Source organism: Neopsephotus bourkii, unplaced genomic scaffold, assembly GCF_033783945.1.
Source record: "Neopsephotus bourkii isolate Nb327-2 ecotype Australia unplaced genomic scaffold, CSIRO-AGI_Nbou_v1 NB_1770, whole genome shotgun sequence".
In the NCBI taxonomy this organism is placed as follows: Eukaryota; Metazoa; Chordata; class Aves; order Psittaciformes; family Psittacidae; genus Neopsephotus; species Neopsephotus bourkii.
The window spans coordinates 462,340-474,677 of NW_026902244.1; the positions used below are offsets into that span (position 1 = coordinate 462,340).

Consider the following 12,338-nt stretch of genomic DNA (forward strand, 5'->3'; position numbering starts at 1 on the left):
GCAAATGTACTCAAATATTCAGACAAAATATGGACAATAGGCATTACAAAAGCCACAGAGTGCGTTTCAGAGCTCCCCAACATGTGCTAGCTGATCTCTCCAGAATATACAATTTAAGCAGGCATTATGCCTATGTAAATGCGTATGTGTTCTATTCTGTCCAAACTTCCTTCTATTGAAATTGTAATGAAGACACACAAAAAGAAATCTCTGATATTCTTTTCAATAAGGCCCAGATGAAGGATTACCAACGAGAGCTGGATGATGCACGGGCTGCCAGAGAAGAAATATTTGCTACAGCCAGAGAAAATGAGAAAAAAGCAAAGGGTCTGGAAGCAGAACTCATCCAGCTTCAAGAGGTAAGATGGGAAACGTAGAACAGTATGAAGCAGACTACACACATGACCTTCAGGACCAAACCAGAAATTGAATAACATAATAGCTTTCGAGGATAGAAGGTTATAAGCTGCACTTGTGACAAGTTCCACATGCTCCATACACTCCACTAAAGTTGCTGGAACTACTTCTGAGCATAGACAGATTAAGCTGAAAAAAAAAAAAATCAAAAATCACAAAAGGCACAGTTCACCAGTCCTAAAGGGAAATGAATGGTATGATCCAACACAAACTGTTTTGAATAGCCATAAATTCCTGAAGTCTTGTTAGTGCTATTATTCCTGCATGTATTAAATGGCAATCTTGTGACTGAAACCAAGAAAATAGAAACCAGCTGACAGGCTGGATAAAGAGTATTTCATTGTATTTCCCCTGGATTTATGATATGACAAGAATTTATCCCCATAACAAGACAACCCGTCTTTTTCCAGTTTTAGAAAGTTTACAGTCCTGTGTATCATGATATAACTGTTTGTCTGAACATTTACTTGCTCATTCCTTTACTATGGTGCCTTTTCCTTTTCTCCTAGGAACTGGCTGCTGCAGAGAGAGCTCGCAAACAAGCAGATCTGGAGAAAGAAGAGATGGCAGAGGAACTTGCAAGTGCTGCATCCGCAAGGTAAGACTGAACTGGATTACTCACAAGGCTGTAAACATGCTACTGAAGAGTCCATGGCTGCCAAGAGAATCACAGATTCATGGAATGGTTTGGCTTGGAAGGAACCTTCAAAGGTCATCTAGTCCAGCCCCCCTGCATATGAGCAGGGACATCTTAAACTGGAGCAGGTTGCCCAGAACCACATCCAGCCTGGCCTTGAATGTCTCCAGGGATGGTGCATCCACCACCTCTGGGAATCCTGTTCCAGTATTTTATCACCCTCATTGTCAAAAATCTATAAAATATGTGTGGTTCTCACATACTACTACAAGAGTTCACACAAACATGATTGCACTATGCACTTTAGTTAAATGAGTTCCATATGAACAGATAACCCCTATCATGTCTCAGATGTTATAAAGTAACAATGAAGATTGATTATATTACTGTTATCAAACACAGTACATCACAGTTGCAATTCATTCTAAATCTGATTCTAAAAACCTGCATGTAAGTAACACCAGTCATGAAAACCTTGAATTCCCTTCCATTATATTCCTACCAACAATATCCCAAGTTTGAAATAGTCTAAGACTAAAAAAAATATGGTGAGAATGCATCCACTTATGAAAAGCAGAACTCTTCAGGTTATGTTCCTTCTCCCAACAGCCAGGTGGTCTTGGCAACACAACATGCACACATATGACTAGTTTCATTGAAATGTTTTGTTCTCTTTTCTTTATTAATTATTGGTAGCTCATAATAGCTTCAGACAAATACTACTGGTAGAGCCGTAACTACACATGTTAAATATAAACTTACAGGACAAGCCTTCAGGATGAGAAACGGCGCCTGGAGGCAAGAATCGCCCAACTGGAGGAAGAGCTAGAAGAGGAACAAAGCAACATAGAGGCAATGGGTGATCGTATGAGGAAAGCAGTACAGCAGGTAGGCTCATTTCAGTACATATCACTTTCTGTTCATATTCCAGCAAAAAACATTTGTGATTCTGAGCATATATTTTGAGAGTTGCCACCCGAATTTGCCATGTGTCATTTCTCTGAAAGCACACAACACTTCCGACAGCATCTGTTCTCACCCTTGCAGGCAGAACAGCTGAACAATGAGCTAGCAACAGAGCGTGCAGCTGCACAGAAGAATGAAAATGCTCGGCAGCAACTGGAGAGGCAGAACAAAGAGCTAAAGAGTAAGCTGCAGGAGATGGAGGGAGCTGTGAAGTCCAAATTCAAAGCTACAATTGCTGCTCTGGAGGCCAAAATTGCTTCTCTTGAAGAACAATTGGAACAGGAAGCCAGGTACTGGTCTCCCAGAGGGCACAGCTGTCCCTTTACTATTCCGGTTAATGAGAGAAACTAAACAAAGGTGTATAGGACTTGTATCATCAGGGTCTCAGTGCCATTAAGGCTTGGTTAAGTCTCTCCTTCATATAACATTTCTTAGACATATGACCAGTAACTGGAGTTGTTACAGGTTCTGATTAAGAAGCATTTTATTGCTGAAAAGTTCCACTGTTATCAAGGCATGGACCTGCTCCCCTACACTTCATGGTAACTACTCTATGACCCTGCCAAGTTAATGGGCATAACACGTTGTGCCATTTGTAGGATTATTTCCTGAGGAAATCACCTTGTGTTTTGGAACATATCTCCTGGAGCAGCTCTAGCATATAGCAAAGACATATACTTGCTTCGATCAGAAGAACGTGACCTATACATTTTCCTTAGAATTCATCTGTTAAATTCAGTCAGTCCCTTAACATATGGGTCCTTGCTGCCAGTTTCAAGAGCAACGTGCCTGAGGCAGGTGAAGACTACAGACCTTTCACATCACCAAATGTTGCACTGTCATTTGCAGAGAGAAGCAGGCTGCAGCCAAGACATTACGCCAGAAGGACAAGAAACTGAAGGATGCATTGCTGCAGGTGGAGGATGAGAGAAAGCAAGCAGAGCAATACAAAGATCAGGTATCAAAATGTGTCATGAAGGTCTCAGTCTGGGGCACAGAGATTTTCAGGTTTTACCCTAAGAAAGGAAAATTCCATGTTTTGCATCAAAATTATCCCTCTAGAAAGCAGACTGTCTGCTTGGATTCGATCGTGGGGGAGCTATAGAGCCCTTTGTGAAAAGATGGGACAATATAGCTCTCCTCCCATGCAGAAGCATGTGCCAAAGCACTAGTCCTTGTCAATCAGCCAACTGCAACAGTCTGACTACACAGTTTTTAGATCTTAAGCTTTTACCTTTGATTCAGGCCATGTTTCAGTAAAACCCTCAAGAGAAATATAAAATTAAAATGGGGAATGTAAAGCTGTTAGATCTGTATTGAAGTAAAGCATTACTCTAAAATTCCCCTTTAGGCTGAGAAGGGCAACACACGGCTCAAGCAACTGAAAAGGCAGCTGGAGGAGGCCGAGGAAGAGTCTCAGCGTATCAACGCAAACCGCAGGAAGCTGCAGAGAGAGCTGGATGAAGCTACCGAGAGTAATGACGCCCTGGGACGTGAGGTTGCAGCACTGAAGAGCAAGCTCAGGTAAAGTGCCCTTGTTTGGGATAGCCATTCCCAGCCTCTGACAGCCTTGAAATGCAGAACTGGAGAAGTAGGAAAAAAATCTGTTCAAGAACAGACACTGCTAATGCTGCAAAGTTACTCCTTTTATTAGCTTGGCAGATACAACAGGCCAAAGTCAGAAGGTGAAGTGCATTTCATAGGGTGCAGCAGTCTCAGCATTTCAGCTGTGGTGAACAGCCATGATAAAATGGCACAGGCCTTACTCTTTTTCTAATCAAAAGTCCTGTTGCCTTAAATAGGAACAGAATAAGCCTTGGTTGCTTTTGAAAACACTCCTTATGTGCTGCATCTATTTGGGCAGAAGCTTTCACAGAAGGGTAGAAATGCTTGTGCTTTTCACACATGTACAACTCTCACACAGTGACAGTAAATAGGCTTAGACAACATCACAGGTGGCAAAAAGCGGAGAACATTATACAATTCTTATCCAAAAGCCTCTTTGGACTTCACCACAAAGGGATTCAGTGTCATCAGACTGAGGAAAAGTTCAGTATGTCCCTTTGCTTTTTGTAGTTAAAACCGACTGGGAAAAAGATAGAGCTGTGATCAGTCAACTACATACTGGAGTTCTGCACTCACTGGGTTTGAAAACACTAACCCAGTGAAATAGATCGACTTGAATTAGAATTGCTCTATCTGAATCATCACAACAGAAAACTTCGCTTTTTACCTAAAATCAGCAATATTTCAGATTAAAATAAAGCACCTGCCTACTTGTGTTCTTGAAGCAGTTTACCAGTAACATGCATGAACCTTCAGATTTGGGTTTACTTCAAAGTAAAGAGTTAAGGGCTGTGGTAGCCTTTTCCATTAGCACCATCTTAGGTGGTGCATGCTTCTCGCTGCTTTATAAAGGAGCAGCTGTGTCCAGTCCATTTTACATTGAATAGCATAAGGCTCATTTTTTGTTTTATCTAAATGTAATGTAATTGGCTGCAATGTACTTTGTTTAATTATTTAAAATTAATCTACCTACCTCTGATCATGACCGTGTGCTTAGTATAACTGCCCAGGACTCTTTATCTCTGTTTCAGAGGGACACAGGAACCTTCGCATGACTAAAGCAGGTACCATGCCTTCAACTTTGCAGCTAGCTTGTGTTGCACAAATTTCCATTTTCTTTGGCCCAAGTAAAAATGATGTGAGGTTCCTGCAAACTGTGAAGGCTTGGATATCTTGGCATTAATCTGTTTTTTCAAAAGAGACAAATATTACAATAATCTAGCTACCATCAACTAAGTGATACCTCCTTCTTACAAATAGGTTGTGTACTGATACACACTTACCATGTTGCATTCTCACAGGCTCTACCAACAGAGTACCTAATGAAGTGTTTTTCTGCATGAAAGTTTTCTTTTTTGCACCACATCTTTGTGCAGAGCCACAAAGATTAAAGCTTTTCCTATAAAATACACCATAGATTAGCAAAATTGATTAAAAGGACTAATGAACATGAAGTTTCACAGCATGTCATTAGAATTTCACGGTATTTCTCACACATTGCAATGCGGATTAAGGTAAGATTCCATCTAACTCACCTGAAATTTGGGAAGATCTTGCTTGCATGTGATTTATCACATTTACATCACACAATCACAGACAAAAGACAAAAGTCTTGCCTTTCATTACACAGTACTGTTAATACTGTGGCTGTATTGCTTACAGCTATTACTTAAGCTTTTATAGCTATTTTGCAGGCATTGTTTGTCTATTGTTATTAAAACAAAGCACAGACACAGAAATTAACACTGACACTGTAACCTAGCACAGCATTATATTATACATTAACATGTTCTCTGGAGATTGAAATAATACCTGCTGTTTGCAAAAACTAAAGAGCTACTGCCTTGTAATATTTGTATATCTTCTATTTTACATATGCTGGATTTTGCTGTGAATACACAAATATTTAAAGATGATGTCTTGTCCTTGCATGTGCCTTTTAGGCAGCCTAATATTTCCAGTCAGACTGGTATTCAAGCACTACTCCAGTAGCACCTGTTCAAAGGTAGATTAAACACAGAGATGCTAAGTAAACACTAATGCTTAAGGCTTGCCTCAACTATACCCATTATTGTAAAGGTACTAATGAGAGTGACCACATGAATACATCAAATCTATAAACCTATTTAAGAACAGATATAAACCAAAATATTTATTCACAAGGCCCATACCACTTTAAAGAAGTATTAAGTTTGTGCATACTGCAACAGCTTATGTTAATAAGTGGTTAGTGTGTGAGAGGGAGTCCAATTCTTTGTAGCCAAAACCGTACTGTACAATTTGGTTAGATTCTTGCTGTTACTCTCCATCATTCCCATGTTCTCTTATAGCATTTCAGTGATTTACTGCAACATAAAGAGAGTTATCTTACAAATGACTCATGAGTAATTGAATCCAGATAAAATGCTCTTCCTTTATTAACAAGAATCAATAGATTTACTGACCAACTAGAACTTTCTTGGTAAACAGTAATAATAAATATTTCCTATCATAAAATAGCAGACACTGCTTAATAGGGTCTACTAATAGTGTCTAGACTCTGTCAAGCACATGTCAGGGTAGAAATAACATACCCTTGTGTTCAATATATGCTGTCAGCACCCGAACAACTGTGGTTACCTAACCACAGATCTTAAAAGAAACTTTATTATCCAACTAATTGCTTACTCACACTTAAGCTGAAGGGCAGAATTGTGGAAAACAGACTACATCTCATTTTTCCACCTCGGAAATAAAGATTTGTGCCTTTAAAATAAGTTAGTCCAGCCAATGTTTCTACCTGCTTCCTTGTATGGAAGGTTGAACTTAAATAGCTGCTTCAGAAAGGACAATGGCTTAGTCTTTTGCAAGGACAAGACAAGCCTTTAAATATTTATGCATAACTGCTGTGCCTAAAAGTACAGAGTCACTTCTATTTAACACCAAATCAGTAATTCTGGCACAACGTTCAGTAATTGTGAAATTATTTTATTGCTTATGTCTGTGGTCTCAAGCCTTTACAAAGGTTTGCTTAACAAGGGGCAAGTGAGAGGCCATGTTACAAAACTTGAGTGTTTTGTAGCACAGTAGCAATGGAGGCCAAGAAGAGACAATCCCATCTTCTGTCTCACTTGCTCACACCTCCCCAAAAAATTAACCTTGAGGACCAAAGTGTCCATGCCTTGGGATGTGGCTGTGAAATGTATGCGAGGGGAGGGAGATGGGAGAGGAAAAGGGGTGGGGGGAAAGCATTTTCTGTAAGCTCTTCTGCAAGATACTTGTCTGTTAAGTGTCAGCTTTTAGTTACAACTCAGTTCCAAAGAAGCACTGGTTTCCTCTCTCAACTGGGAGAGACTGGAGTTACCATATGTGACAAAGCACCTGGGGTGCTCTGATCAATGTAGCCTTTGAAGAGAGGGCCTACAGGCTCAAAAATGCCTCCTGACATCAGCAGCACTGCTCCGGTCCCAGATCATGTGGGCTTTCAGTAACTGTGGCCTTAGCCACACTGCATGTCAGAAATTCAGAACAAACTCTCTCTCCTTGCTTTTCCACTGCTACTGTAGGTAAAAAGTGCGAGGGGAGGGAGCTACTGCTACTGTAGGCAAAAAGTGAAATGAAGAGTATGAGGGAGTTGGGGCAGATGACACTATCTAGAGAACTTTAAGCACAAGACTGGGAATCCCATCCCAGTTCCAAAGAACTGGGCATCTCAAACTGTCCACAAATTACTCTTCCATGGTACAGAACAGGAAATTGAATCAGAGGCCCACAGCTCTTGGCTGCTCCGCATTTAAAAACATGAGCCCCACAAGTACCATTATACTTTGCTTATTTGTGAGGACTGCAAATGACTTAACACTTGATATTTTTTCCCTTTTACTGCAGGAGGGGAAATGAGCCAGCATCTTTTGCCCCGCCACGTAGATCCGGAGGCAGGAGAGTAATTGAGAATGCAACAGATGGAGCTGATGACGAAATGGATGCAAGAGATGGAGATTTCAATGGAACAAAATCCAGTGAATAAACACGCTTTAAAATTGCACTGCAGCAAGGGGAGGGAGGACAATATTTAGCACTGTGTAAGTCTGTTCTTAGTGTCAAGATCACATACACCCACTCCTCTGACAATGATAAAAAGCACAACTGCCTTGTCTCCAATGTATAGATTGATGTTAAAAGTACTCCAAAACTTATTTTACCATTAACTGTATTTGAGGTTGGGTTTTCTTAACAGAGTAATTAACTTTGAGAATCTTCCAGAAAGTAAGTTTGAGTAGCTCAGATGACTTAAGTCCCAGTGAACTAGTTTACACAGGATTTGTGAAACTGTTGCAAGGAAAAAAAAAAAGAAGGGCATCAGTCAGTTAATCTTTTCTTAAACTTTCATTTTGTCTCAAGTATTTAATTAATATAGGGTTTTCTTCCTGGTTACTACACCCCTGATGCACCATTCACAAGGTGGAAGTGCCTTTTTAATCACTTACAGAAAAATAAAATATCATTTGTTCAAACTAAGTCAACTGTTACAGTTTTATATGCACCATGGATGTGCTTACACACTAATAAAAAGCTATAAAAACTACTGATATTCTTGTGTACAGCTGTCACTTGGGTTCAATACACCATGTCCAAAGAGAATGGGGGATGCAGAAGAATTTATTTACAACTCAAATGCTTTTAAGAAGAGGTCATCTGTAATATTAGAACAGAAAACTGATTTTCTCTTAAACTACTGCTTTTGAAAAAATAAAAAAAACAAACAAACAAAACAAACAAACAGAAACAAAAACAAACAAACAAAAAAACGGGGAGGATTAAAAAAAAACTCAAACAGAAACCAAGCACCTATACACTCATATACACTGAGCTGAACGTAAACTGACATGAAGTATCTCGGACAGGTTTGATTACCTCATGGACACATGATGCTTACTGAGCTACCCTAGGATGTTGCCAAGAGCTGACAGATGTAACACATCTGAGGACACGGAGGAGACTTGCAACGTTGTGGTGCAGCAATGGGGAAGCAGGCAGGACACTAAGTGTGCATCTTTAGGCAACAGAACCCATCCTTGAAGTCTACATGTAGTGTTATTTCCAAACGAAACCTCTACAGCAGGCAGAAAATAGTTAGAAACAGCAACCCACACTGAAAGCAGTGATCCAAGCCAAGTTATTCTGCGTTAAGGATCGGCAGGCAGTTACATTTCATTTTTGGAGCACTCCAACAGGACCGCAGCCCACTCCTCAGACCTACCACAAATAAGGCAGTTCCAGTACTTCCAGGTAGCAGTGAACTCTGTGATCACACTGGGGCAGTAGAGAGCCACGCACAGCAAACCGGCAAAGCCTGGGCTAGAATTGCTCTAAATCGAGCGCAGAGCGCGTACTCAGTGCCGTGGATTGTACAGCGAGTAAACCTTAAGCACTGGGACTACAGGGAGAGCAAGTCATGCAAAAAAAAAAAATCCACCTTGACAAATAATGCAATCGTCTTCTAAACTAAGCATTGTTCCAGAAGGCACAGAGATCATGAACTGGAGATTCAGACTAGGTACCATTTATCCAGCAGAGCAAGAACCTAAAGAATTCTCTCTGCTCATGAAAAAGTAAAGGAAGAGCATAAATAAGAATCCCTTTAAATCGATTAGATGACAAGCTGCAGAGGAAGGGGGATAGGAGCTAGCAGATAAGACCTTCCCATTGCTTGATCAGCCATGCAGCCCAGCTCTGCAAACATGCTCAAGAGCTGGCTTTTAAACACACAGCTTATGAGCCTGCATGTGTGGGAACAAGGAAAACAAGAAAGACAGACTTCATGTATTTATTTAAGCACCAGTGCTAGGATCAGAACCAACGAACTGATCCTTATTCTCTGCAAAGCTTGGGACAAAGGTAGTTGGTTTCTTCAGTAACACCACAGAAAGCACCCTTCTGCAAGTGGCCAAACAAAAGTTCTTCCCTTCTCCCCCAAAAAAAGTCCTCTCTGTAACATCAGAGAGGTGATTTTTCTGGACTAAATTATCTTAACAATTCTCAAAAGTGTATCCACCCCTAGTCTGATTATATCTGTAGTCACATTAATAATATACCTGTAAAATATGTAATACTATACTGCGTAATACACAGCCACACTTTTCCAACTTTCTACCTTACCTCAATGTTGTGTCTCAATCTGAGTGCAAGCCAACTTACTCACTGAGCAGGCAAATGTTGGCAAGAAAAATGAAACTTGTCTTGACTGATCCCTCCAGGCTACACAGTTCACTGAGCTGTAGTCTGTACGTCAGCACAACTGTCCTCATGTGTAAGAAAAGTGTCAACTCCCTGTGTGAGGATAGGGCAAAAATCACATTAAAATAGCCAGGGTTCAAGATTTTAAGAGAGCACAATGCCAACACTAAGCACTGCAAATCCCAGAGGCATCTTCAGCTATTTCAATATTTACATTCTTTAGGGTAGGAAACTTCAAGAAGAGAAACGTAGAAGAATCTTTGCATATGGTTCAACAAAACAATGTCTCTTTCAGCTTCACTGATCAGAAACAGATGAGAAACTGGTAGCAAAAACCTGGACATAAACCACAGCAAGAACTTGCAAAACTTGCAAAAAAACCCCTCAACACACATCAACAGCTAGTATTCAAAACAAGCTTTATTCTGCTCCCGGCATAGCCAAAAGGATGGCAGGTAGTGTCACCCATTATTTGTTGAGGCATGGAGTGAAACTGAGTGAATCCAAATTCTCAGAGGAATGGGCTCATGACAACTGGCATAATTAAGAAGTTACTGAAAAGCAGGAAGAGGTCATTAGGAGCCACACAGAAAATGGAGAATGAAAAGGTGTTGCCCGCAGGATGCTGGGTACTTGTTTAGAAACTATGCCAAGAAAGGGCAAATAGACAGTAGAAGACCTAGAGAAGGAAACTGTAGAGTTGGTGGCTGAATTAATGCCATCTTAAAAAATGGAGCAGCTGCAAGAACAGTAACAAGAATAATAAAAAACAGAATTTGGGAGAAAGAGTTGAAAATGCTCCTACGGGCCCCACACCCCCACCAATATGGTACATATTAGGAAATTAATAGTATCCCCTGAAGATGGAGATGGTGATATCTAGGGTGATCTCAATGATAAGTGAACCAGAGGAGGACTACCCTTTGGTGTACCCCCCCACAAGCCCTCCTGAATATGAAGCCATGCCAATTGTTAAATTAAAAAGAACTATGGGATCTTGGAGTGGTCATCTGCAATATACTACATGAACCAACCCCAGGATCCCTTGCAACTGCCAAATTTACAAGAGAAATATAGCAGAAATTCAGCTAAAACGAACTGAAGTCTTGTGGCAAGTATGGCTAAGTGTCAGCAACCACACATTGTTGAGCGAGGATGAAACAAACACTATTTGGGGTCCAGTTTTCTTGAAGTTAGGATCCAACCCAAAAAAATACACCCCATCCTATCACCAGCCCAGTAGCTTCTTGGGATGGAGGAATAGATGTTATGGAGCGAGGTGAACTCTCTCTAATCCCCATTAACTCTCTAAGCAAGCTCTCTGTCACAAAAGCCATTTGCATATGAGCCATGCACAAGGCAAGGACCCCATAACGTCCCACTAACTGCTACAGTAGATTTTGCAATGTTAAAACTATCGATTAGAGGAGTTCCAGCAATTCTTAAACTCCAACTGCAAAATGAGGTGAAATTAAGAGACACTGAATATAATAAAGACCAGGTCAATAGCATTCCTAAGGCACTCTCTACATGAAGAGAATTAATGCATAGCATCGATAACTGCAGTCATGAAACAGGCTGGGATGATACACCAGCTGAAAAACAAAACCTGAGGCCCCAGGGAGACGATCACAAAGTAAGATCCATGAAACAGGGGACGTAAACTACATTAAAACTAAACAAGTTTAAAAACCCATGAACAGAATCTCGTGTGAAGGAATGAAATATGCAGGAGTGTGTTAGCCTTAGACATTCCTGGAGTTGTGATTCAGTCTACTAGCACTATCTTGAGTCTAACTGAAGCATTCTGAGGAACAAGGTAACAGGGAAAAGGAGAGCATTTCAACTTCTGTCTCCCTTCCTCCCTCTTAGAAAGAAATTGATGGTGGAGAGACACTGGAACACATTGCCCAGAGCAGCTGTGATTGCCCCATTCCTAGAAGCCTTCAAGGCCACATTAGATGGGGGTTTGAGCAACCTGGTCTGGTGGAAAGTGTTGCTGCCTGTGGCAACGGTGGGGGGGGTCAGAACTTTATTAAAATTATGGATGCTACTTTTAATTATTTAGTTCCTGTTATGCCTTATCAATTGTTACAATCTAATTATACAATGAGTCATTATTTATTGCCTACCTCCATGGGAATGAATCTTATATTGGTGAAGAAACTATTACAACACAATGACTTGTGTCAGCTGCCTGAGTGCATCTGAAACAAGGGACACAAAACTCTAATCACCATTCATTGTGATACAGAATAGGTATCTGTATTTCGGAAAGAGTGAAGGATAGAGAACAGCAGTGGTGAGAAACTCCCCATGGATGGCCACTGACAGCATCAGAAATTTTTAATTTCATACTTCACCCAGTTGTTATTTTATTAACTCTAATGTGTCTATTATTTATATTGCATATAAAGGTTTGGCATAAGATTAAACAAATAATCCAACTTTAAGCACCCCAAACATACAAATTAACACATAACAAATAGTAGTGCTTCACTGTATACTTACCATGAATCTGTAAGTGCCCAAATTA

The 12,338-nt window shown here is 40.4% G+C and overlaps 1 protein-coding gene across 3 annotated transcripts in view; it reads left to right on the forward strand.

The window, feature by feature from the left end:
* MYH11 (myosin heavy chain 11) overlaps window positions 1-8,150 on the forward strand; it is a 62,039-nt gene extending 53,889 nt beyond the window's left edge. For 2 of the 3 annotated variants that reach the window (XM_061379410.1, XM_061379411.1), the window contains 7 exons: window positions 231-359; window positions 927-1,015; window positions 1,819-1,942; window positions 2,102-2,310; window positions 2,870-2,978; window positions 3,372-3,544; window positions 7,454-8,150. In XM_061379410.1, the coding sequence (XP_061235394.1) occupies window positions 231-359; window positions 927-1,015; window positions 1,819-1,942; window positions 2,102-2,310; window positions 2,870-2,978; window positions 3,372-3,544; window positions 7,454-7,592 (972 nt within the window). In that variant the 3' untranslated portion in view covers window positions 7,593-8,150. Of the gene's footprint in view, window positions 1-230; window positions 360-926; window positions 1,016-1,818; window positions 1,943-2,101; window positions 2,311-2,869; window positions 2,979-3,371; window positions 3,545-4,617; window positions 4,646-7,449 lie in introns of all 3 variants that reach the window. The other variant, XM_061379412.1, reaches the window with a different exon arrangement.
* The last annotated feature ends 4,188 nt before the right edge of the window (window positions 8,151-12,338 follow it).